This window comes from Pseudoliparis swirei, chromosome 13 (assembly GCF_029220125.1).
Source record: "Pseudoliparis swirei isolate HS2019 ecotype Mariana Trench chromosome 13, NWPU_hadal_v1, whole genome shotgun sequence".
In the NCBI taxonomy this organism is placed as follows: domain Eukaryota; kingdom Metazoa; phylum Chordata; class Actinopteri; order Perciformes; family Liparidae; genus Pseudoliparis; species Pseudoliparis swirei.
The window spans coordinates 18,195,297-18,221,775 of NC_079400.1; the positions used below are offsets into that span (position 1 = coordinate 18,195,297).

Genomic DNA, 26,479 nt, shown 5'->3' on the forward strand with positions numbered 1-26,479 from the left:
GAGAGAAGGACAGAGAGGAGGACAAGGAGAGAGAGAGAGAGAGAAGGACAGAGAGAGAGCGAGAGAGACAGGAGAGAGGGAGAGAGCGAGAGAGAGAAGGACAGAGCGAGAAGGACAAGGAGAGAGAGAGAGCGAGAGAGAGAGAAGGACAGAGAGAGGAGGACAAGGAGAGAGAGAGAGAGAGAAGGACAGAGAGAGGATGACAAGGAGAGAGAGAGAAGGACAAGGAGAGAGAGAGAGCGAGAGAAGGACAGAGAGGAGGACAAGGAGAGAGAGAGAGGAGAGAGAGAGAAGGACAAGGAGAGAGAGAGCGAGAGAGAGAAGGACAGAGCGAGAAGGACAAGGAGAGAGAGAGAGAGGAGAGAGAGGACAGAGAGGAGAGACAGAGAGAGAGAGAGAGAGGACAAGAGAGAGAGAGAGAGAGAGAAGGACAGGAGAGAGAGGCAGGAGAGAGACAGAGAGAGGAGGACAAGGAGAGAGAGAGAAGGACAGAGAGAGGAGGACAAGGAGAGAGAGCGAGAGAGAGAAGGACAGAGAGGAGGACAAGGAGAGAGAGAGAGCGAGAGAGAGAGGAGAAGGACAGAGAGAGAGAGGACAGAGGAGGACAGAGGAGAGAGAGAGGGAGAGAGAGAGAGAGAGAGAGGAGGAGAGAGAGAGAGAGAGAGAAGGAGAGAGGACATGACAAGAGAGAGCGAGAGAGAGAGAGAGAGGAGAGGATGACAAGGAGAGAGAGAGACAAGGAGAGAGAGGAGAGGACAGGAGAGGAGGACAAGGAGAGAGAAGGAGAGAGAGAGGAGATGAAGGAGAGAGGAAGGAGAGAGAGGAGGAGGACAAGGAGAGAGAGAGAGAGAGAAGGAGAGAGAGAGGAGGACAAGGAGAGAGAGAGAGAGAGAGAGAGAGAAGGACAAGGAGAGAGAGAGCGAGAGAGAGAAGGACAAGGAGAGAGAGAGAGCGAGAGAGAGAAGGACAGAGAGAGGAGGACAAGGAGAGAGAGAGAGAGAGAAGGACAGAGAGAGAAGGACAAGGAGAGAGAGAGCGAGAGAGAAGGACAGAGAGAGGAGGACAAGGAGAGAGAGAGAAGGACAGAGGAGGACAAGGAGAGAGAGAGAGCGAGAGAGAGGAGGACAAGGAGAGAGAGAGAAGGACAAGGAGAGAGAGAGAGAGAGAGAAGGACAGAGAGGAGGACAAGGAGAGAGAGAGAGCGAGAGAGAGAAGGACAGAGAGAGGATGACAAGAAGAGAGAGAGAGAAGGACAAGGAGAGAGAGAGCTAGAGAGAGAAGGACAGAGAGAGGAGGACAAGGAGAGAGAGAGAGAAGGACAAGGAGAGAGAGAGAGAAGGACAGAGAGAGGAGGACAAGGAGAGAGAGAGAGCGAGAGAGAGAAGGACAGAGAGAGGATGACAAGGAGAGAGAGAGAGAAGGACAAGGAGAGAGATTTTTTTTGATTTTTGAAAAACACTTTATTTACATTTCTTTAACCATTACGTTTCTTTAAAAATGAAGTGTTTTTAAAAATCGGGTCGTTTAAAATAAAAGCAAACAAACAAAACAAAATATTTAAAAAACAGAAACACATGCTTTACCTAATAAAAAGTGGTGCAAACACCAGCTCCTCCTCCACCACAGAACAAACAATACCTTTAAAACACCAGCGTTGTTTAAAAGCATCCAGGTCTCAATGTGTTTATAAAACCTGAACTCCAGCCAGAGTCTGGCTCTGATGTTACAGAGCCACACTGCCCTGGCTTCCTGCCCCTCTCTGTTTTCCACCCGGACTTCCTTGTCAAATAAATGGCCATTTGGCTTAGCGGATAAAAATTAAGGAGCTGCCACTTTTCTTTTCCGTTTTTGTAGGCAGCTCCCATGATAAAACCTTCTCTGTAAAAGCCACATTAAAAAGACTAAAAACCAATGTTAAAAGAGTGAAGAAACTCAAAAGTCTCTTACACTCGTTAAAAACATGGTAAATAGTCTCCCGGAGGTCACAGAAGGGCACTGGCTCAGGACAGCGGGATTGATTACCGAAATAAAAGCGTTGGACGCGACAGCACCGTGTAAAATCCGCCACTGGAGGTCAGCGGTCCTTTTCTTCAGGGAGGCTTGTATAGGACCCCCACTGCAGGCCAGGGCCTCCATGCCCAAGTCTCTCTGACCACACAGTGGGCGGTCTGTTGCACAGTCTGGACCTGTTGATACTCTTCACGAGGTTAAAATACAAAGTCTTCTTGTCTGCTTTGTTCAGTGTGCAGTTTTCTGGGTGGCTCGTTCTTAGCAGGGGGCCGGTGAGTCCCCCTAGCCCCGGGCTGAGGGAGATGTCTGGGAAGGGGTCTGCAGGGTCCGGCTCTGCTCTCCGCTGGCTGTAGTCGTTGAGGAGGCTCCTCTCCAACCCGGTCAGCCTCTGCCTCCACAGCTCCAGGAGCCTCCTCGCCACCCGGTCGGAATGCATCCCCAGCAGGGAGCCCAGGGCCGGGGGGTCGCTCAGCGTCGGCCCCACTGCATCCACCAACTGCTGCAGGGAAAGGGTCTTTGTTCGCAGCAGCGCCCCCGTTAGTCCAGGGGTGACGCTGCTGCTAATGTCCAGTCGTGCATTATAAATTAATGGTTCTCTCAACAACCAGAACAGAGAGTCAGACTGTGGGCACCTTTCGTGCTTAAAAAGGGCCCACGACTTAAAAACACCCTGATAAAAAGGAGGCAGCCCACTTAGTTTTAAAATGCTGGAGTCTATTAAAAACAGAGCAGTATCCAGCCCCAGGTTGTCAGCACGTCTGAGGATGCAGCTGGCCACGTCTCGCCACACTAAAAACCCCGGACTCGTTAAAAACTTCTGAACAAACTGTAATCTAAAAGTGGCCGTCCGGCTGGCCAGGTGGACGAGGCCCTGTCCCCCCTCCTCTCTGGCTAAAAACAGCACCCCCTGTGGCACCCAGTGTAGACCCTCCCAAAAGAAATCCACCATCTTCTTTTGTATGTTAAATAAGAAGCCAGAGGGAGGGTCTAACACGGTCAACCTGTGCCACAGTTGGGATGCAATAAGATTGTTTAAACCCAGTACTCTACCCTTAAAAGACATCTGGGGGAGCAGCCACTTCCATTTGGAAAGTTTCCTCTATCTTCTCTGTGACGCCTCCCAGTTCTTCTGGACCATGCTCGGTTTCCCAGGTATATTCCTAAATATTTAAAACCGTCCTTTTTCCATATGAGCTTTTGTGGAAGAACCGAGGCCGCCACGCCACTCCCCACAGCGAGGGCTTCGCTTTTCTTCCAGTTCACCCTCGCTGATGATGCCGTGCTAAAATCATGTACTATTTGATTTAAAAGGTTTACATCATTTTGATTCTTGATAAAAACAACAACGTCGTCGGCATATGCCGATAAAATCATTCCTTTACTAAAACCAGGTAAAACCAAACCATGTAGGCTAGGCGTATTTTAATGAGGAGGGGCTCGAGGAGAGTGCGTAGAGCATCCCGGACAGAGCACAGCCCTGCCGGACCTCTACTCACTCTAAAAGGAGCACACAGCCTGCCGTTTATCTTCAGCACACTCTCAACATTACTGTACAACACCTTGATCTTAGCTATGAAGCCAGCGCTGAACCCAAACTTCCCAGAACTTTCCAGAGGAAGCCGTGTTCAACGCGGTCAAAAGCCTTTTCCTGATCTAGAGAAATCAGACCAGTATCCATACCCAACGAGCTGGAGACCTCCAAAACGTCCGAATGAGGTGGACGTTGTCCACCATGGACCTGCCGGGCACACAGTAGGTCTGGTCCCGATGGAGGACCTGCTCCATAGCTCCCCTCAGCCTGGAGGCCAGGACCCTGGACAGAAGCTTATAATCCACACACAGCAGAGACACAGGGCGCCAGTTACCGGCGTCCTGCGGGTTTCCTTTTGGCAGTAGCGTCAGCACTGCCCTCCGCAGGACATCGGCATGGAACCAGAGGCCAGACTCTCATTGAAGACGTCTAGGATGTCCCTCCGAGGACATCCCAGTATTTTTGTAAAATTCAGCGGGAGGCCGTCGATTCGGGCGCGCCTCCTGCATTCCTGCAGGGCAGCTTTCAGCTCTTGGGGGTTATGGGTCTGTCGAGCTCCTCATTAGTCTCCTCGGAGACCTGAGGCAGCTCCCACAGAGCCCCTCCGTCGACTCTCCCTCCTCCCTATACTCAGTGGCATAAAGGGAGGAGTAAACCCCACCGCCGCTTCCGGATCTGGCTTGGCTCCACAACCGACTGCCCTCGTCCGTCAGCAGTGAGTGGATCACTCGCCCTGCCCACTCCTCTTCTCCAGGCCGAAGAAGAAACTAGAGAGAGTGTCCATCTCGCGATGGTCTGGAATCGACCTGACCAGTGCGCCTTGCACTTTTACTTGAACAGGTCGGCGAGAGCCGCTACTTTGAGGAATTCAATATGTCCTCGATCTCCTGTGGACTCGCTTAAACTTTCTAGGTCCACTATCTCAGTCTCCAGGTCCTTCATAGATCTGGTGACGTCTCTAGTGACGTTGAAAGTGTGCTGCTGACAAAGGAGCTTAATTTCTACCTTACCACGGTCCCACCACTGCCTAAGATTATTAAAATCACTCTTCCTCAGCCTAAAAATGCCCCAAAAATAAAACAACACCTCTCTAAAATTCCTATCGAAAGTTAAAACTGTATTAAAATGCCAATATGCGCTCCTAGGTAAAAAATTCCTAATAAAAACATGACATAAAACCAAAGAGTGATCAGTAAAACCAGCCGGAACAATGCTGCACATTTTAAAAATATTAAAATGGTGCTTAAAAACATAAATCCGGTCTAACCTGGCTGAGGAGATCCTTCCCTCCCTAACGTGGGACCATGTGTACTGTCGGCAGTCCGGATGCATCCTTCTCCACACGTCCACCAGACCATGAGAATGGACCAGCCTCCTCAGCACCTGCTGTGAAGCTGGATGTGGCTCTGTGTGGTTTCTGTCATTAAAATCATCCTCTGTGCAGTTAAAATCCCCCCCCAAGAATAAAAAAATCCTCCGAGGCACAGTCATTTAAAACATCATTAACTTTGGATAAAAACAGCTGCCTCTCTGTCCCAGTTGTTGGAGCATAGATATTTATAAAACCACGTTAAAAAGGTCGAACCGTGCTTTCACAAAGAACAGCCTCCCCTCCACGATGTGTTTGACCTCCAGTGACCGAGGCTGAAGGCCCTGGAGAAGAGGAAGCCCACTCCTCCGCTGAGGTTGGTGTTGTGGCTCAGGAGGACTTCCCCCCCCCACTCCCTCCTCCAGTCCGCCTCGTTGGTGCTGTCGCTGTGCGTCTCTTGTAAGAAGAGAACATCGTTGGCCTTCATCTTGTTAAATTCATAAATTGATGTTCTCTTCTTACTGTCCCTCGCTCCATTTACGTTTAAAACTCCGACTCTGAATGTGTTCATTAAAAGAAAAGAGTTTAAAAAACAAATAAAACTTAAAACCAACAAATCAAATAAAACACACATTGGAGCTCTCCACCTCCCCCTGCTGGATGCACTCCTTTACTTTGGGCAAAAACTTTTTGATCCTAAAGACCTCTTGTTTGTCTAATTTTTTCCCTCATGTGGAAATGGCACGAGTGTACAAAGGCCACGAGGTCAGGAAGTGATCCTTGTCCTCTACTTTTTTTCCCCTTGTGTTTTGTGCAGAAACAGCCTGATCTCATCATCTGTGTACAGCTTTTGCGTCTGACTATTTGTTAAAAACAGAGGAGAGTCGCTGTCCTCTGCCTCCTCGTCACTACTGTCCTCCACCGGCCCCGCCCCCTGACTCCTCCTCCTCACTTCCACCCTGCTGGCCTTGGCCTCGCTGCCAGCGCTCTGGCCACTCTTCTTTCTCTTTGAGGCTCCTTTCTGCCCCCCTGCTTCCTCCTCGTCCATCTCCACCTGCTCCGCCCCCTCCTCCCCTGCACCATCCTCCTCCACCTCTTCGCCTCCCCCCACCTGTCCTACCCCCTCAATGGGCTTCTCGCCACCCCTGTCCTCGTCTTTTTTTTCCTTTTCCTCCTCTTTCTCACTTTCCTCATTATTCTCCACCCCACTCCCCACTTCCACCTCTAAGCCCGTGCCACCATCACCACCACCACCATCACCATCCTCACCACCCCAACAACAGACTGTTTCAGCTGCTGCGGTCAGGCAGGCGCCTCCGTAGTCACGCTGCAAGAACAGAGAGACTGAGACGGAGTTTCTTCTCAGGCCATCAGGATTGTGAACTCCGACCTCAGGACCCCACATAGACCCACACAACTGCCCCTCTTAGGCACACACACACACACACACACACACACACACACTGTTAAATATTGTGTTGTTTTTTATTTGTAAATAGTGTGTTGCCCTTGCACATTCCTGCTGAGCATTGCCACTTTCATTTCACTGCACACCCTGTGTGTGTATGTGACAAATAAAACATCTTGAATCTTGAATCTCTCTTGAACCAATATTATTTTTTGTTTTTTTAATCTTTTTTTCTTTTCCCCCCCCTTCTTTTTCTTGTTTTCTTTCCTCCTCCCCACTTCCCACCTCACCCCCAGCCTCTACCCCACTGCTCTTGGCAGATCCCCCCACATCCCCTCCATTTTTTTGGTCCGCTTTTCCTTCTTTTCCTTTCCTCTCACCGCTCCCGACTCCACCCACAGCCTGCCTTTCACTGCCCTGTCCAGCATCCCCACCCCCACCCTCACCACCCTTGCCCGCATCACCCCCATCACTCACTCCCTCATTCATACCCACCACATGTGTGTCGGGTGCAGCAGCAGAGACGCCGCCGCCGCTCTCCGTTGGAATCGGCGCCCGCCGCGAGCCCCGCAGCCGCGGCAGCGGCAGCCGCCTCACCTGCTGTTCCCCACGCTGGTGTAGCGCGCCGGACGGACCCGAGCCGCCCAGACCAGCTGGCGCAGGGTCGCCTCGCTTCGAGCAGACCCTCGCGGTGTGCCCTCCTCCCGCAATGAAAGCACTTCATCGCCCGATGAAGAGACGCGTTATAATTAACATCATCTACTCTGACGCTGAAGCGCGGGTTTAACTCCGCGCCCGGTCGTTGAGTATCATATAAACCGATCTACGGTAACTCATGATATGCTTCATCGAGCTCTCCTTGAACCCGATGAGATCTCTCATCGGGAGACCAGCTTTCCGTGCCGGAGAGCTCTCTGCTGAGAAACTCATCGGAGATGAGCGGAGGGACGTTTGAAACGAGGACTCTGGTGGACGGCTGGTCCAGCGGAAACACCTGTACAAACAAATCTCCCACCGAGAGACCCTCCTCTACTACGCGGCTTACCTTCCCCACCTGATCCAGGAAGATCACGACCGAGCCGTTCATCTTGGCGGCGGACTTCACGCTGCTGAACCCGACTTTCTTCCCGACTGCCCGAGCCAATTCCTCCACGCTGCACGAGGAGTCACCGGCAATCTTCATACCGTGTCTCCTCGTGAGCAGCGGGGGGGGAATCGGGGCAAACATTTCCGCCGCCGAGCCCGGTGAGGCACCGGCAGCGGAAGACACCCAGAGAAAACCCAACTAATCACCAAACAATTTAAACTACTGTGAAACCCAACTAATAAACCACATAAACTAAATACACACAACTATGAAAGAACAGAAAAGAGAGAAACACACAGACAACGCTCCGCAGCTCCCAAACACACACCCTGTCGCTCTGACGCTCAGCGTGAACTGAGAGAGAGAGAGAGAGAGAGGAGAGAGAGAGAGCGAGAGAGAGAAGGACAGAGAGAGGAGGACAAGGAGAGAGAGAGAGAAGGACAAGGAGAGAGAGAGAGAGAGAGAGAAGGACAGAGAGGAGGACAAGGAGAGAGAGAGCGAGAAGGACAGAGAGGAGGACAAGGAGAGAGAGAGAAGGACAGAGAGAGAGAGAGCGAGAGAGAGAAGGACAGAGAGAGGAGGACAAGGAGAGAGAGAGCGAGAGAGAGAAGGACAGAGAGAGGAGGACAAGGAGAGAGAGCGAGAGGGAGTATGACAGAGAGAGAAGGACAAAGAGAGAAGGAGAGAGAGAGAGAGACGCTCAGCGATTCCATTTCAAGGCCACGCCGTTTGGAAAGCCAGAGAAAGAATGGAAAGCTGTCCAATTTCTCAACTTTGTTCTCCGGCAGCCTGAAGAACCTCGGAGGCAGCGAGCGAACAGGAACGTCCTTGAAGAGGAACGTCTGTGTTCCCGGCGGAGAGAGAAACTCTTTTTAAAGTGTCCTGAAGAGCTTTCCGACGTTCCCTGAAGGGATTTTTTGAAACCAAATTATTATTTCACGCGTAATCCTTCAACCGTTGATTTAACGGCGTCGGTCTTCAGAGGGGCGAAAGCCGGCAGCACCGACACAGCGAGAGACGCGTCACCGGATTACTTCACCGAAAAACATCACGCGGGGAAAGAAAAATATGGCAATCAGGTTTTATGATGAACTGTTCCGGTGTGAACTTTCATCTTTTTGAAGAGCAGGACTGGAAACAGAAGTATCTGTGTGTGTGTGTGTGTGTGTGTGTGAGGTTACTGATGCTGCCCTTTGCTGTAATGACAGTAGTGATCACCAGAGCACATCTGGAGGAATCACACGGGACAGCGGAGGGAGACGATGCATTAATAACGCAACGCAGAGCGGGGGAAAGAAATCCCCACAGAGCGTCCAGCAGAGACGGGATTCACCACGGATGACGGGAAACACGCTGAAAGACAAACACACTTGACCTGGTGCTCATTTCTCTTGCTTTCATTCGTTCTTCAAGATGAGAGAGCGAGAGACTACAGCATGTACAGGAGCAGCTCCATCACAAACTGACAAAGAGCAGCGCGGTGATGACAGCCGAGCGCCTCCAGGACGACTGAAGAAGACGTGACGGCGTCAGACGCTCCAGAGGAGATGAAGGAGAGAGCCGAAGGCTACGTAATTCAACAAGTCCTGTTTTGATTCCTATTGTCAAGTCATCACTTTTATTGATGTCTTTAACATATAGCTCACTCATGAAGACAGCGCCGCGCGTTTCTTTTGTTGCTCTCATGCCGCGATCTCCTCTGATCCTAAATCGAATAAAAAGAAAGTCTTGAGGATGACATCGACGTTCCAGATGAATAAAGAGGAGGAGGGGGCGGAGCCTGACATGTTGCCCACGTGGCAGGAATCGCAGCCCTTCTCTCTCGCAGGAGAAACCATTCGTTCATACGAACGTGTCCTGCAGCGAGTCGTCAATTATTAACCAGCGTGTACGTATTCATTCGGTACATGTTCATGCATGTGGGCCGAATTCAGAATTACCAGCAGCAAGATGTGAGAACAGGAGTGTGTGTGTGGATGACAAAGGACACTTGTTCGCATGTTCTGCACACGCTCCGTTCCCGCATGTAAAAAGCTTTGTGGAGACAAGGCTGCCCTTTAGAGTCTCACACCCCGAGAGGAGGAGCCCATCAGAGGGTTAAACACACGCGGGAATAATGGCCCCATAACTAAATGAATGCCACTCCGAGACGGTCACCTTGATGCCTGATGGAGTAGCGAGACACGCGTCCGTATGAGTGGTCCCGTCAATCGGTGGCCGGATAGCGTGTGTGTGTGTGTGTGTGTGTGTGTGTGTGTGTGTGTGTGTGTGTTCTTACAGACGTATTGTCCTTGCGAGAATCTCCCGGCCGGATACCCTTGCATCAGCCTCTTATAAGCCGCCGACAATGTATCCGATTATGGAATTATTATTCTTAAAATAAAAAAGGGAGTTGAATGGATTAATCAATTAAATGAGGCCCGTGTTGTGTCTGCGCGCCAGGAGCTCCGGCTAATGACATGCAAATCCTCCGGGCCGGGATCTCAACTGTGCTCCAAAAAGGAAGAGGTTTAACGGGAATATCGGCTCAGAGGTATTAAGACAAGAAATTTAAGACACCCGCATCAGAGTGACTCAAATCCATTATGACGGAAAACACGGCCGATATTTAATTCCAGAAGCCGCTCGACTCTCTGAACCGGACGGCCGTCCTCGAGAAGGTTGGAGGGAGACGTGACGCACGCCAATCTGGAGCGACCGGGCAAAGCGATTAGAAGAGCCGGGCACGCCGTCTGCCACGTCAAAGTGCCCTTGAGCAAAATGCTGGACGGGACCTTGAGCCGCTGCGAGTCGGTCTGCGTGAGGAGGCGAGGGTGAAATGAGCGCCGCCGTCTCACCTGCCTTCTTGAACCGCTCCAGCAGGCTTTGCCGGACTTCCCTCTGCAGGTTGAAGTAGTTGTCGTCCTCGTCGGGGCTCTTCAGGTACAGAGGGATGTGCTGGAACACCAGGACGTGTTTGGGTCTGGGTTCCTGAACAGGAAGGGGGGGGGGGGGGGGGGTTAATCACCAAAAATCACTCATCGTGTCCAACGGCTGCAATTATCCGAACCGCCCCGCCGCGGCGAAGGAGGCCATTATCTCGCCGAGCGGCGGGGCGGATCGGACGAGAATAGAACGGCGTCGGCGATGCCGCTCTACCGTCGAGGCTCGGCTCAGCTGCTCCTCCAGCCACGCGTCCTGGGCCTCCTTCGGCTGCGGGCAAGCCGACGCGTCGTAGAACAACTGGGAGTTCAGCACCAGGCAGAAGACTCCGCCCACCTGAGACGGGAGAGGAGGAAGACCGGAGGTTCCTTCATTCTGCACAGCTCTGTGCAGAGGACCACTCCAGTAGTACCTGTGTGCGTGTGCCTGCATAGCTGCGTGCCTTCTTGCGTGCATTGTTGCGTACAGGCGTGTGTGCGGCACGCTCAAGGCAGAGCATGCATCCATGCGTCGCTCAGCCCTGAACATACACTACCGTTCAAAAGTTTGGGATCACCCAGACAATTTTGTGTCTTCCATGAAAAATCACACTTTTATTTATCAAATGAATATAAAATATAGTCAAGACATTGACAAGGTTAGAAATAATGATTAATATTTGAAGTATTAATTTTGTTCTACAAACTTCAAGCTCAAAGGAAGGCCAGTTGTATAGCTTATATCACCAGCATAACTGTTTTCAGCTGTGCTAACATAATTGCACAAGGGTTTTCTCATCAGATATTAGTCTTCTCAGGCGATTAGCAAACACAATGTACCATTAGAACACTGGAGTGATTGTTGATGGAAATGGGCCTCTATACACCTCTGGAGATATTTCATTAGAAACCAGACACTTCCACCTAGAATAGTCATTTACCACATTAACAATGTAGAGAGTGTATTTCTGATTAATTTAATGTTATCTTTATTGAAAAAACAGTGCTTTTCTTTGAAAAATAAAGTTATTTCTAAGTGATCCCAAACTTTTGAACGGTAGTGTACATCTGAGCCCAAGCTCCTCCTACTGGTGATACACCACCACCACGTCTCCTACTCATTGAACATGTCGAGGTCTCTGCTCACCCAGAAGCTGAAATAGTCGTTCCCCCAAGCACTGCAGTACTGCTCCAGTGTCCTGGGGGTGGGGGTGTTGCCCAGGTCGTGGTTGCCACTGACAAACACCAGCGGGATGGAGGGGTCCGTCCCCTTCAAGGCTGCCTTCAGGTCTCGCTCCTGGCCTTCTCTGAATGGGGTGTCTGAGGGGGGGGGGAGGAGAACTCATTGTCACGAGGTGTCCTCGTGATTATCTTGATGGCGGTCACAGACATCCGCTTAAAAAACATCAACAACAAAAAAACAGCGTCGACTTGGATCAGAAGAATTGATGCTTGATTATTAATATTGATCACAACGATGTAACCTGGACAAGACCAAACGGGTCAGAGGGAGAGACATTGATACGGCTGTGGAGGCAACGCGTCAGCTGGGAGTGAGACGGGTGGGAGCAGCCTCGGGGAGGGGGGATTATTTGGATGGTAACGATGACAAGCTCCGAGAATGATCAATAGACTGTACAGCTGGACTTTATATCACCATGGTTACTGGCATGATGAGTGCACACGGCAAAGCCAACCTCCATGCCGAGCGGAGACACGCGAGAACATCTTTACAGCTCATTGGTTTGTCTCTCTCTCTTTAAATGTATAATTGACAAAGAATATGAAATTTAAAAAAAATTTAAAATTAAAATATACACTTTTATTAATCCCCAAGGTTGAGGGACGGCCCTCTTACCCCACTGAGCTACAGCTACCCCCAAAGCCATTTATCTTAAGTATTCCTTCTCTTCTCTTCTTCCTTTGAGTAATTCATCTGAGTAATTATTGCACCGGCCGACTTCTGGAGCCAAGGTTTCCTCGGATGTTTGGATGGGACTCGTGTGCACGGCGGAGCGAGAGGACGCAGAGTTTAAAACGCAGCAACGTGAAGAAAGGAAACAAAAGGTTAAACGTCGTTTAGAACACGTCTCTCTTTTATAATGAAGCCTTCAAACTGTCAACACGACACGGGAACGTAATGCGGATTATAAAAAAAAAAAGAGTAGACATGAAGGCCCTTTTGTTTGTGCGACACCTTTAACGATGCGTTCACTTTATGTTGGACAGAAGAGAAACGCAATTTCGATCTTCTGTATGTTTGCACATATGGAAAATTGACAAATAAAACTGACTTTGACTTTGAGGTGCCGGAGTGGGGAGCAACTGCTTCTGTGCAGTCGTCTGCAGCACGTGGATTATTTACCTCACGGGTAAACAGGTTGTTTTTCAAGATGAGCATTAGTGATAAAAATAAAATACAAAAAAACATTCATAGATCACCTTTAGCAAGTTTCTTATATTTACTACGAGGGAAGGAAATGTGTAAAGAGATAAGGAAGAAAAAAAAGACAATATATTTAGGAAAGGTCCAACTGAACCCGTCACATGATGCATATTTAAGCATGACGAGGACCTCTTACTTATCAATTCACACAGAATGATCAGATCAATGCCTCCCAGCGGGGGAGGTGCAGCGCAGCGTGTAGTTCGGCCTCTGGGGAGTTGAGGACGGCGTCGTGGACTCATTATTATTCCACAAACACAACTTCTGACCCGCTGCCACGGCGACGAGCAGCACAAACAAAAAGGCAGCCGCGTTAATGAAGCCGGAATGGATAGAAGGGGAAAGGTTGTCATCTGAAAAGCTCTCGACGAACCCCGCCGTAATCCACAAGGAGACTTTGTGTTGTTGTTGTTGTTGTTTTGTTTTCTAAAAGGTCAGTCGGAACTCAACGGGCTCGGATGACTCCAGAAGGGACCTCGTGTCCTGCTCCGGTGGAGCCGGTCGGTAGTGGAACACGTCAACGACGCCGCCCGAGTGTGAATGTGTGGAACCGAGTGAGGGGGAAGTGGGAGGGGCCACGTTTTACTGTCTCTGGATACACAAATGAGAAGAAAACAAACAGTCCATGAACCACATCCCTTCAGCATCGACCGCTCCTCAGCCACCTGCAGTCAAGACGCCTCGCTCCGGACTAACGGGGAGCGACATCACGCCTCTTCATTTGTACGTATCCCGATACATTCGTCAGTTGGCGAGTTCTCCTTCACTTCCCCGAAATAATAGTTGCCGTACAACATCGTGCAAATGAACACTTGCTGGGGAGGAGGAGGAGGAGGAGGAAGAGGGGGGTGTAGAGGGTTTGTGATGAGAACCCATTTCCTGAAGTGCGACCGGGGAATAATGACGGAGGTTCATGAAGTATTTTATGTAAGAGGAATATTTAGTGCATACGTTTTCCTCGCCTTGCTTTCCCCTTTTGGAATAAGCAATAATAAGGACATAAAAACACAGCTCTCTCTCTCTCTCTCTGAGGCCTTGTTCATTTCATGAGATTGCAACACTGCGAGTGTCAAACCTTGACAGGAGACTTTGGCAAGTCCTCATTGAGCCCGTCCAACAATGTAAGCACTCGAGATTGCACACAGGCATCGGTGCACGTGTGTGTGTGTGTGTGTGTGTGTGTGTTCTTGCTGTCACATACATTTTCTTCACTGTGTTTTTCCGAGGTGTGTATTTGTGACTAACTGGAGCGTGTGACAGGTTGTGCCGATGCGGCCTGCAGCCTCGCGACGAGGCGGTTCTCTGAGGATGGAGTCGTATTAAATGTATTAAATGTGTCCCGCGACCTCTTCGATCCTGTGAATGATGAAATGCACCACGAGCGCCTGATCTCCTACAGCGAACTGTCACCGTGGAACTAGACATGTAAAACAAATCCATCCATCCATTATCCATACCGCTTATCCTCATCAGGGTCGTGGGGCGCTGGAGCCGACCCCAGCTGCCATTGGGCGAAGGCGGGGTCACCTGGACAGGTCATCAGTCCATCCAGGGCACACATAGAGACAGACAACCCTTCACACTCACATTCACACCTATGGGCAATTTAGACATCAATTAACCTGACTGCATGTCTTCGGACTGTGGGAGGAAGCCGGAGAACCCGGAGGGAACCCACGCTGCCATGGGGAGAACATGCAAACTCCACACAGAAGGACCGCCCCGACCGGGAATTGAACCCACGGCCCTCTTGCTGTGAGGCGACAGTGCTAGCCACGACACCACCGTGCAGAGAAATCCTTATTTCTCCTCATGTTTTTCCCCGCGATGGCTCCAGCGTGAACAAACATGGTTCATGTCACTTTTAGTTTTTATTGGAGAAAGAAAATATGCTTAATGCTCATTTTCCACAACACGAGGGTGTTCATGTGTTCAGGACATGAGAAGGTAACAGAGCCAATACTAACAGAATGATGTCATGGTCCATTTTTTAATCAAATGTGATCTTGAAGGTACGCAAATGGAAAAAATTCAACCCCCTCTGGCAGCCCCAAACTCCATGGGAAAGATATCTCTGGGCGATCCCATTAGATAATCACACGGAGGACATCCCTGATCACCGAACACTCAAAAACTTTTTTAAAAAGATCCCTAAAAGCACATTAAAACCGCCCTCTGCTTCAGAATCCCACGGAGAGAGACAATTAAAACAGGTTTCCAGTTACAGAGCGGGGACAGGAGAGTCCCAAGGTGACCTCTGCTTCACCTTTAGGAGTTTTACACACACACACACACACACACACACACACACACACACACACACACACACACACACACACACACACACACACACACACACACACACACACACACACACACACACACACACACACACACACACACACACACACACACTTTCCCCCACTGCATCGTGAGCAATATTCCCCTTCACGAAACCCCAGAGACGGAGCCTGGATCCTTTGTAGAGCTCATTAGGAGGGTGTTATGTCCAGCATGTTCCTCTAATCTAATCAGCTCTCCATCTCCCCGCCTCCCCTTTATGCTCTTCATTTGTCAGCTTTGAAAATAAGTGAGGGAAAGACAGGAGCGAGAGAGGGAAGGACATTGAAGGAAGTTCTTGAGATGACGAGGCGTCTCCTGGGTGGAGTAATGTCGTACTTCAGTATCATTGCACTGGGTCTCAAACTAATATCCTCTCCAGGAACTCGACACATCCCTCTCGCCTCTTAAACCCAGACTTTAAGTGTGACTTGGGGTCCAGGTCCAGGTCTGGGACTGGGACCTGGACCTCATGCTCCGCTGTCCTGGGATGCAAATGAACGCCACCAGGTTTTTTTTTCTCCAATTAGATTGAATTCACACGGGAGTTTTTTTCCGAATAGATTCATCAGCGCCGAGAATAAATGTGTTTGTGTACGGTGTGTGTCAGACTCGCGAAAAAGACGGATGTCAAAAGGAATAAGGTAGGGAGGGAGCCATGAGGACCGCAGCTGTTCGCTCTGCTGAAGGAGAACAGACAGACGGCGGAGAAAGACGGAGAGGAGAGGAGAGATGGAGAGAGAAATCCGTGGGAACAGGAATACAGTTGCCAATTTCCTGGCGCCGACAGGCAGCAGTGTTGATATTGCCGGTTGACGGCCAGCTTCCTCTGGCCGCCACCCATTCATTCTGCATTGTAAATAAACAGTTTACGGGGAAATGTCAGCCGGGAGACGGAAGCGGCTCTTCCCTCCTCCCTCACCGACGCCCCTCCGCTCGGTCGCCGGGCGAGTGACGGACGCGGCGAGTAATGAGGATGGCGCACACGACCTGTCGTGTTGGGGGGGTTGACGGTAACAAGGGCTGACGCCTCGGCGTTTAAAATAAAAAAGGTCCCCGAGGCCGCCGTGCTTACACTGTATCCACTGTCCCACTGTGCATGGGAAACATGCTTTAAACCGGCCTTAAGACGGGGGTGGGGGGGGGTCGGGGGGGAAATGCTGCAGTCATGGAGACGATGAGAACACTTGGGATGCCTACAGGAAGGCTGCTGTATGATATTGATGGGGGGGCAGGACTGCTCATGGCTGTCGCCGTGCGGCTTGAATTGGTGGTCGTTATGAGCCAGAAAACACAGAAGTTGCCCCCCGTGACTAAGCCAAGCTAAATCTGTAGAGTCTGTAGAGTCGGACTTTTAGAAACGGGGGCCAAGGACGATACACAGATGACATAGTGCACCTACGTATGACTCAAATATTAATGTTAAATGCGTCTTCGGAATCAGATTCAAGGCCACTGAAACCCGTAAAACAGAGAGACACCGGCAGAGATGGAGGAGGAGGGAGCGACTCCTTCCTCCTCCCCGTGGCCGTTCATCTCCCTAATTGACATGCAACGGTAGTTTTGCATCAGTTGGCGGCTTCTGGCTCTTCTTTGCTCACCGTCAGCTCCCAGCCGAATCCCATTCCTCTAATCCGGTTATCAAATCAGGCAGCCGGACACCGAGAAACACGCCGCATCACTTCATTACCGTCACCTGGATGAAGAAAGCTTCCGCCACTAGTGCCTGCCAAGCTGCGCGGCGAAAGCCTTCTGAAGGGTTATCGTCCACGGCTTAACAAGAAGGCTTTGGCTTTACGGCTGGAATTAGTTGGCTTATGTTGGCAGGTTAGCATTAATCACCATATCTCTGCCTCCGCCTGAAACAGAGCCAACGGGCAGACAAGCGGGAGCACGGAGAACACAGAGAGTCGAACGCGGAGAGTAGAACGCGGAGAGTAGAACGCGGAGAGTAGAACGCGGAGAGTAGAACGTGGAGAGTAGAATGTGGAGAGTCAAACGCTGAGAGTAGAACGTGGAGAGTAGAACGTGGAGAGTAGAACGTGGAGAGTAGAACATGGAGAGTAGAATGTGGAGAGTCAAACGCTGAGAGTAGAACGTGGAGAGTAGAACGTGGAGAGTAGAACGTGGAGAGTAGAACGTGGAGAGTAGAACGCGGAGAGTAGAACGTGGAGAGTAGAACGCGGAGAGTCAAACGCTGAGAGTAGAACGTGGAGAGTAGAACGTGGAGAGTAGAACGTGGAGAGTAGAATGTGGAGAGTCAAACGCTGAGAGTAGAATGTGGAGAGTCAAACGCTGAGAGTAGAACGTGGAGAGTAGAACGTGGAGAGTAGAACGTGGAGAGTAGAATGTGGAGAGTCAAACGCTGAGAGTAGAACGCGGAGAGTCAAACGCTGAGAGTAGAACGCGGAGAGTAGAATGTGGAGAGTCAAACGCTGAGAGTAGAACGTGGAGAGTAGAACGTGGAGAGTTGAACGCGGAGAGTAGAACGCGGAGAGTAGAACGCGGAGAGTAGAACGCGGAGAGTAGAACGCGGAGAGTAGAACGCGGAGAGTAGAACGCGGAGAGTAGAACGGAGAGTAGAACGTGGAGAGTAGAACGCGGAGAGTAGAACGCGGAGAGTAGAACGTGGAGTGTAGAACTTGGAGTAGAATGTGGAGAGTAGAACGTGGAGAGTAGAACGCGGAGAGTAGAACGTGGAGAGTAGAACGCGGAGAGTAGAACGCGGAGAGTAGAACGCGGAGTGTAGAACTTGGAGTGTAGAACTTGGAGTGTAGAACTTGGAGTAGAATGTGGAGAGTAGAACGTGGAGAGTAGAACGCGGAGAGTAGAACGCGGAGAGTCGAACGTGGAGAGTAGAACGTGGAGAGTAGAACGCGGAGAGTAGAACGTGGAGAGTAGAACGCGGAGAGTAGAACGCGGAGAGTAGAACGCGGAGAGTAGAACGCGGAGAGTAGAACGTGGAGAGTAGAACGCGGAGAGTAGAACGCGGAGAGTAGAACGCGGAGAGTAGAACGCGGAGAGTAGAACGCGGAGAGTAGAACGTGGAGAGTAGAACGCGGAGAGTAGAACGCGGAGTGTAGAACTTGGAGTAGAATGTGGAGAGTAGAACGTGGAGAGTAGAACGCGGAGAGTAGAACGCGGAGAGTCGAACGTGGAGAGTAGAACGCGGAGAGTAGAACGCGGAGAGTAGAACGTGGAGAGTAGAACGTGGAGAGTAGAACGCGGAGAGTAGAACGTGGAGAGTAGAACGTGGAGAGTAGAACGCGGAGAGTAGAACGCGGAGAGTAGAACGCGGAGAGTAGAACGCGGAGAGTAGAACGCGGAGAGTAGAACGTGGAGAGTAGAATGTGGAGAGTAGAACGTGGAGAGTAGAATGTGGAGAGTAGAACGTGGAGAGTAGAATGTGGAGAGTAGAACGCTCTAAACCTCTCGTTCTACTGTGAAGATCCGTTTGTCTGGCTAGACGGCGAACAGCATCCGGTGAGTCGGGGCAGAAGCCGTGGGCTCGGCGCCCCCCGGGTTCTAACGGCCAGAGCGTCAGGAGTGATGGATGGGAACCGGACGCCGCGCTCGCCGTTTGGAGCTCGTCACAAAGGACTGAATGGACCCCGGGCCTCGTGTTCGCCACCTGCAACCATTTTCACGAAAAGCAGAATACATATCGCCCTCAGACGAGCGCCAACCAGGTGCCGCGTGCAAATACATGTGGCGTGCCGCCACAAGAGGGCTGGACGTTTACAAAGTAGACTTCACAGCGGAGGAGGAACAATTAAAAAAAAATTAAGCTTTCAGCTGCAGCACACACAAAAAAAGCAATAGTTGCCAGATTTCTTTTTTTAATTGGAGAGGAATTCAAAGCGCGTCTGGCTGAATCAATTGTCGAAATCCTCATCAGCGGCACACAAACTAAATATGCGTGAGAGTAACCCGCAGGCCTGTGCTTCTTCACACATTAAAGACCAGCTGCCGTCATCGGGGAGTTCAGCGTTTGGCTGCTGGGGAAACGGCGAATGTTCAAACCCACCTCACGGGGTAATATTCTGTAGCTGACCCGTCCCAAAGCGCAGAGGGCAGGAATTACATGAGGGCGGTCTCGGAGGGCAGCGGAGGCGCCGCAGTATCGCGACGGTTTGAAAACCTCTCGCTGCTCTCTGGATATTCACAAAGCCGGATCAGTAAATATGGACTCGGCATAACTAAACAAACAAACAAACACCCGGCGTACGACTCCCGCTTGTTAAGTGTTTTCGGTCAAATGCCATCCGCTATTTCCAGGAGGCGCGTCGGTGCATTTGTTTTTCTGCAGGTCATCACAAAAGCCTCTGCGACCAGCTGCCCCCCCCTCGGGGGTCACGAGTAAACAATTCAGCCCGAGGCGCCAACAAAAAAAGACAAATAATGCCGTCGCAATGAGGGTCAGATTACGCCACAGCGAGAGCAGGCGTGACATTTTAATGGTTCCGGTCGTGAAACGTTCCCGTCACATTCTGCCGTTGTGACAAATGTATTCGACGCGGGGCGTAATGGCTCCTTTCACGGCCGCCTCCACGCCTAATCGGAGAAGTCGTCTCACGCCGGGCGGGGGAAAACGCTCCAAACCCCACGGAGGGCGTTTGAAACGCCGCTGATCAGCCTGACCTCTCGGGCGCGAGGCGGAAGCATCAAAAGCCCGACGGAGCACCGGTCTGTGGGAAGGCTGGACGATAAATGACCAATCGGCTCGAGCCGGAGTCACATTTCAGCCTGTAAGATCCAAGAGCTGTGATTGGTCAGCTCGGGCGGCCCAGCGCGATCAAGCATGAATCACCCTGAAGCTAAGAGTCATGGTGTTTTCTGAGAATGAGCCCTTCATGTCGAGCAGCGGGTCTTCATGGAGTCATGTGGCAACGCGGGCCGCAGAGGGGGAAACCGTGGGACCGCCACCCGCCGCTTTGGGAGTTGTTCCTGATCCGAAGTGAGGTCAAAGGTCAGGGATGTCTGTGTACAGATTGTAAAGCACTCTGAGACAAATTTGCAATTTGTGAAAATGGGCTATACAAATAAACTGAATTGAATTTGTGTGTGTGTGTGTGTGTGTGACGGCACGAAAAAAACAAAACTCTTAATGTTCACTGGCCACACGCCTCAGGTGAGCCGGTGTGACAGCGAGACTAAAGGATAGGACTGGGTTTGATGGTTGATAGTACGTCATCCTGAACGGGTTTGGATGCTGGAAATACGAGCTCTCCGCTTCGGGGACGCCGAATCTGTCGCCGCGCCGCTTTCGAGGGGCGGCGAACACAAAACGAGGGCGACAACAAGTCGATTGGCGGTAAAAAAAGAACACGGCGCGTTGACGTCGCAGCGTGCGTTTCTAAATAGTTTGCCGTTATCTGCAATTTGGGAGCGCCGTATATCGCACACGTCGAGAGGAGTGCGGCGTTCGGGCGACGGACCAGACGTCGCGGGGGTGACGGCGGTGCCGTTCGGTCGCCCGAGCCGAGTTTAAACTGGCGCCGCCGGCATCTGCGAGTTCACGTGACGTCCTCCGACGTTCGGCGGATAGCCGGCAGCCGCACCGGTCGCTGCCGGCAGCCGGGGTGTCCGTGGGAACCGCTCACCGGCTGGAGTTTCTTTACAGCCCTCAGAACTCAGCGTGCGTTCATCACTCAGAATGTTTGATGTGAAGCAGGAAAAAGACGGGGGGGGGGGGGGGGGCATCTCATCACAGCGAAACAGCAGGAACCACAGAGGACATATGGGGATTCTCAAAGACTACAACATCTAGAAGTGCATGTGCTTCATGTGCTTCATGTGCTTCATGTGCTTCATGTGCTTCATGTGCTTCATGTTCTGTATGTTCTGTGTGTTCTTCATGTTCTGTATGTTCTGTGTGTTCTGTGTGTTCTTCATGTTCTTTATGTTCTTCATGTTCTGTGTGTTCTGTATGTTCTTCATGTGCTTCATGTTCTTCATGTGCTTCATGTGCTTCATGTTCTGTATGTTCTGTGTGTTCTTCATGTTCTTCATGTTCTTCATGTTCTGTATGTTCTGTGTGTTCTGTGTGTTCTTCATGTTCTTTATGTTCTTTATGTTCTTCATGTTCTTCATGTTCTGTATGTTCTTCATGTTCTGTATGTTCTTCATGTTCTGTGTGTTCTGTATGTTCTGTATGTTCTGTATGTTCTGTATGTTCTGTGTGTTCTTTATGTTCTGTATGTTCTGTATGTTCTGTATGTTCTGTGTGTTCTTTATGTTCTGTATGTTCTGTGTGTTCTGTGTGTTCTGTATGTTCTGTATGTTCTGTATGTTCTGTGTTCTTCATGTTCTGTGTGTTCTGTATGTTCTGTGTGTTCTGTATGTTCTTCATGTTCTTCATGTTCTTTATGTTCTGTATGTTCTGTGTGTTCTGTGTGTTTTGTATGTTCTGTATGTTCTTCATGTTCTTTATGTTCTTTATGTTCTGTATGTTCTGTATGTTCTGTGTGTTCTTCATGTTCTGTATGTTCTGTATGTTCTGTGTGTTCTTTATGTTCTGTATGTTCTGTATGTTCTGTGTGTTCTGTATGTTCTGTGTGTTCTGTATGTTCTGTATGTTCTTCATGTTCTTTATGTTCTTTATGTTCTGTATGTTCTGTATGTTCTGTATGTTCTTCATGTTCTTTATGTTCTGTATGTTCTGTATGTTCTGTATGTTCTGTGTGTTCTGTGTGTTCTTCATGTTCTTTATGTTCTTTATGTTCTTCATGTTCTGTGTGTTCTGTGTGTTCTTCATGTTCTTTATGTTCTTTATGTTCTGTGTGTTCTGTATGTTCTTCATGTTCTGTATGTTCTGTGTGTTCTGTGTGTTCTGTATGTTCTGTGTGTTCTGTATGTTCTGTGTGTTCTTTATGTTCTGTGTGTTCTGTGTGTTCTTCATGTTCTGTATGTTCTGTGTGTTCTGTGTGTTCTGTGTGTTCTTCATGTTCTGTATGTTCTGTGTGTTCTGTGTGTTCTTCATGTTCTTTATGTTCTGTATGTTCTGTGTGTTCTTCATGTTCTTTATGTTCTGTATGTTCTGTATGTTCTTCATGTTCTGTATGTTCTTCGTGTTCTGTGTGTTCTTTATGTTCTGTATGTTCTGTGTGTTCTTTATGTTCTGTATGTTCTGTATGTTCTGTGTGTTCTTTATGTTCTGTATGTTCTGTGTGTTCTGTATGTTCTGTGTGTTCTGGATGTTCTGTATGTTCTGTGTGTTCTGTGTGTTCTTTATGTTCTTTATGTTCTGTGTGTTCTTCATGTTCTTTATGTTCTGTATGTTCTGTGTATTCTGTGTGTTCTTCATGTTCTTTATGTTCTGTATGTTCTGTATGTTCTCTATGGGCGCTCTCCCTACCTGGCATGGCGTGGACCAGGTCCCCGCAAAGCAGCATGAACCTGGGCCTGGGTCGGAGGCGGTTGACGGCCTCCACGGCCCGCTTGGTGAGCTCCATCTCCTCGGCCCATTCGTCGCCTCCGCCTTCGCAGTCGCCGTCCCTCCAGGCCTTCATCAGCCCGAGCTGCGGGTCGGCGGCCAGGATGAAGCAAAACGGTCCCGTCCACTCGCGCTCCGCATCTGAAGAGGAACCGGCGGCGACGGGTTACCACCGAGACGATAATGAAATACAACGTCGTTCAAAAAAAGCTGCGTCAGGCAGAATTAATCGCCTATTTAAGCTATTTTGATTATCTAATAATCGTAAAAATGACCGAAAACACCATTCTTATCCTCTCAAATACGGAGATTTCACCCTAATATCTTTGGGTTTTTTGGAACGGCACCCAAAGATATCTCTCGCACTTTAAAACACTGGGATGAACACAATGTACTTCTGCTGCACATGCTCGCTCCATGAGAAAACCCACACTGAATAATTCACAAACGGCGACATGCGAGGGCATCCAATGCCAAAGAACCAAGTGCTTTACATAATCCTGCTATTGCGTAACAGAAGGGCCCCGTTCCCGGCTTTCTTTCCATGTATAGAGACGGAAGCGGACCCTTCAACCGGCCGACGGGAATGACGAGATTCAACATGAAGGACGCGAGAGAAAAGCGCGGCCACGTGATATGGAAATGGGCGTCTTTTTGGTCGCCCGTGGAAACAGGCCGATGCAAAGCGAAGCGCAGGTGTCAACAGTTTCTGCTCCACTTGTTTGGTTTTCCGGGGGATGTGGAACGCCGTGGAGAGTCGGCACTCTGCACAAATCCCATCACTCGCACTCAGCGGGGACGAGTTCAGCAGCCTCGTATTTAACATGCATTCTCTCTCTCTATCTCTCCCCCTCTCTCTCTCTCTCACCATCTCTCTCTCCCAAATGAGTTCATGAATTCGGTCCTCCAGAGAAACTGGGCGCCGACAGCGCGATAACGGGCGCCTCGCCTCCGGGGAATCAGGCGAGTAAAACAGTGATCCCCCTCGGAGAAATTCACTTTTCCTTTTTTTATTTAACCCATTCTAATTTTACGATCATCATCATCATTATCTCTTCAACCGAATTACATTAATTTAAAAAAAAGTGCTTCACTCCAAACTAGCCTGGCCTTGATCTTCACCGATACCCCCTCCTACCCCAGTGAGGGCTGAGGATGAATTTGGAATTTGATCCGCTCCCGTGACCCCCAGAAGGTTTCCCGGCCATCAGCGTTCACCCGCAGACCAGAGCGTCCTCTAAGTAGATCAAAAGCTCTCGTCAGCACATCTGAACTCATGTCCTTGAGTCTTAACTCTTCCCCTTAGCTCGCCTCATGTGTTCACGAATACACATATATGTATTATGCATGTACACCCCCCCCCCCCCCCCCTCGGGCATGTCGGTCCCAGTCCTGATCCGTTAGGCATCTTCTTCGTGAGGGTCCTGATGCAACAGACATCCACAAAGCTTTTATTTGTTACTTCACAGCAGTATCTCTCTCTCTCTAGAGTCAGGCGTGTGAACTATTTCACAGGAAAATGAAAAAGACATAAAAAGAAAAGAAAAACAACAACAGCAGGACTTTCAGAAAACCGAATAAAAGGAGATAAGAGACCCTGTGCGGCTGCGCTGGTTGAGCACAACTTCAAACATAAAGATCGCACAGATTTCTCAGGTGGCAGATTGTGCACTCCAAACTAAAATGAATCATCATCTGACATGAGTGCACAGGGGGGGGGGGGCTACATTTGCAAGCAAATGATAAAACGGTGATCATTTTTAAATGTCTTTCCCCTTGAGTTCTATTAAACTAACCGGTTCCATCCCGGAGGCGCTGAAGACATAAAACACAGGTAGGGAGGGAAGAGAGAAGAGGTGAGCACGCGAACGTGATTACTGCTCGGGTTTGACGAGAATGTTGACGAGTAAACAACATTTCAGACTAAAGCAATCAACTCAAATGAGGTCGGCAACTTTGACAGTAACAACAAGTGGTCCCCCTTCTTCCAAAAATAAATAATATTAATAATAATAATAATAATAATAATAATAATAATAATAAGGAGGTCCACGTCATTGAAAGTAGTGACAACATTATTTTCCTTCAAAGTTTAAACATTAGCCCACTCGGGAGTAAATGACCACCAGCTAGCTAGCCATTGATAGAAAGCTACAACACTTCTCAACAACAACAACAACAACAAACAACACAACTTCTAAACAACAGCGGTGCTCTAACGTTAGCCACTCGTCTGCTTTATTTTGTTAACACAAGCTAACTCCGTTGTGTCCTCCAGGAAGCTACACGAAGCTACACGAATCTGCACGAAGTTACACGAAGTTACACGAAGCTTCACGAAGCTTCACGAAGCTTCACGAACCGTCAAAACTGTTTACGGCAACAACTCGGGCAGCCGGTTGGAGAGACAGCGCGCGCGCTATAGCGAGCTAGCTGACGCATTGACAGCTGGCGTCGGGGCTCGACGGGCTGACGTCGGTCGCTACCTTCGCTCAGTCCGCTGAAGGTCCGGTGCTTCGCTCGGAGAAAGAGGTCCTCGCGCTCCGCCATGTGAAGCGAACGTCGGGGTCGTCCGAGCAAACTAGTTGTGCGACTCGTGAGCTCCTCCAGCGAGCCTGGCTGGTTGTGTAATAAGTGACTCTCGGGGATCGACTACTACTGCCTGCTGGCCAGTGTGCCTCCTCAGGTCCGGTGTAAAGAGAGGAGTCTGTATGGGGGACCACTCTGACCGTTTGCAATCACTTTTTTAATTTTTTAAAAACATGTATATATAATTGCTGGAGTGGACAAGCTGCTTTTCTGATTGCTTGAATGTTTTCATTTTATACTTGTCTTCCAATATACGTCCAGACAGTTCAAATATCCTTAAACCCCTTAAAAAGAACAGTTAGAGCAAACAATGAAGTGCTCCTCTCTCTCCCTCGCATGACCATGTTTGACAAACTACTGTCAGCACTTGTAAAACTTGTAAAACGTATATTTCTATATATGTGAAGTGTTTTGCTTAGAAGGTTTCTAAGGTGTAATGGGTTTGGTAAAAAGCAGGATGTTTTACAATCTGACACCATTTGGGAAAGAGGGTTTTTCCCACTTACCTGAAAGAAAGAAAAACGATGACAATGATGGTCGTTATTTTAAAGGATTTACCATTATTTGGTCCCTTGCCTAAAAATACCACATACCCCCCCCCCCCCCCCCCAAAAAAAGTCTGCATGGTCCTAACGAAAATTACATTGTGCCACATCTTTGCTGAAAGGCTCTTTTGTTCTATAGGCTCTTCTTTAGAAGGTATGCCAGCCATTCCAGCACATTACGCTACTTGTGAAAACAATGGCAACCTATACTGAAAATAAATAAAGTGGAAATGGGGGGGGGGGGGGCAAAACTGAATAGTGAAGTGCGTACTCCGAGGCTTTTATCATAACACGATAAAGTATCTCTCTCTCGCCCTCTCTCTCTCTCTCTCTCTCGCCCTATCTCTCTCTCTCTCTCTCATCAGCCCTCGCAGTCTCACTCCCTCCCCATGTGTTCCTCCTCCTCTCCTTTTGCGCACCAGACTCTCCCACACATCGCCTCTTCCATTCGCTCACTGCGCTCCCGTCCTCCGCGCGGCTCGCGTCTCTCTGCCTCCTCCACAGTGCGTAAGAGCGCACCCGATGGATACGCGGAGAGACGCACTCCTGAAAACGCCAAAGCAGCGCGTGCAAAATGCCTTTGTGAAAGACGCGCATGCATGCAGAGCGCGCGCGTTGGAGCGCTGTTAGTCAGATTGAGCCAAATTCATTCCACGGAGATTGTCTTTTTTTTTCTTCTTCTGCGCGTTTTTTCTTCTTCGCCTCCTTCTCTCTTTTGGATGATGACATGTTCATAAAGATGCTCGTCGTCGCGGATGACGGTGCGTTGCTCATCGGATGTGTGTTCCTCGACTTTTCTGCATATCATGACCGCGCGCCCTTTCCCCTCTCTCCGAGTCTGTTCGTGTGCGCGTGAAGTTGCACGGTGGAGGAAGCAGG

General features: G+C 49.8%; 1 protein-coding gene across 3 annotated transcripts in view; it reads right to left on the bottom strand.

The window, feature by feature from the left end:
• The window catches only part of cpped1 (calcineurin-like phosphoesterase domain containing 1), a 243,295-nt gene extending 218,231 nt beyond the window's left edge, over positions 1-25,064 (bottom strand). For 2 of the 3 annotated variants that reach the window (XR_008833507.1, XM_056429753.1), the window contains exons 1-5: positions 24,953-25,064; positions 22,389-22,607; positions 11,393-11,565; positions 10,484-10,603; positions 10,183-10,315 (exon numbers count right to left, since the gene is read on the bottom strand). Coding sequence is in view for 2 of the 3 variants with exons in the window: in XM_056429753.1 (XP_056285728.1) it covers positions 10,183-10,315; positions 10,484-10,603; positions 11,393-11,565; positions 22,389-22,607; positions 24,953-25,016 (709 nt within the window). In the remaining variant the exon portion in view is untranslated. The remainder of the gene's footprint in view (positions 1-10,182; positions 10,316-10,483; positions 10,604-11,392; positions 11,566-22,388; positions 22,608-24,952) is intronic. The other variant, XM_056429754.1, reaches the window with a different exon arrangement.
• Between the last annotated feature and the right edge of the window lie 1,415 nt (positions 25,065-26,479).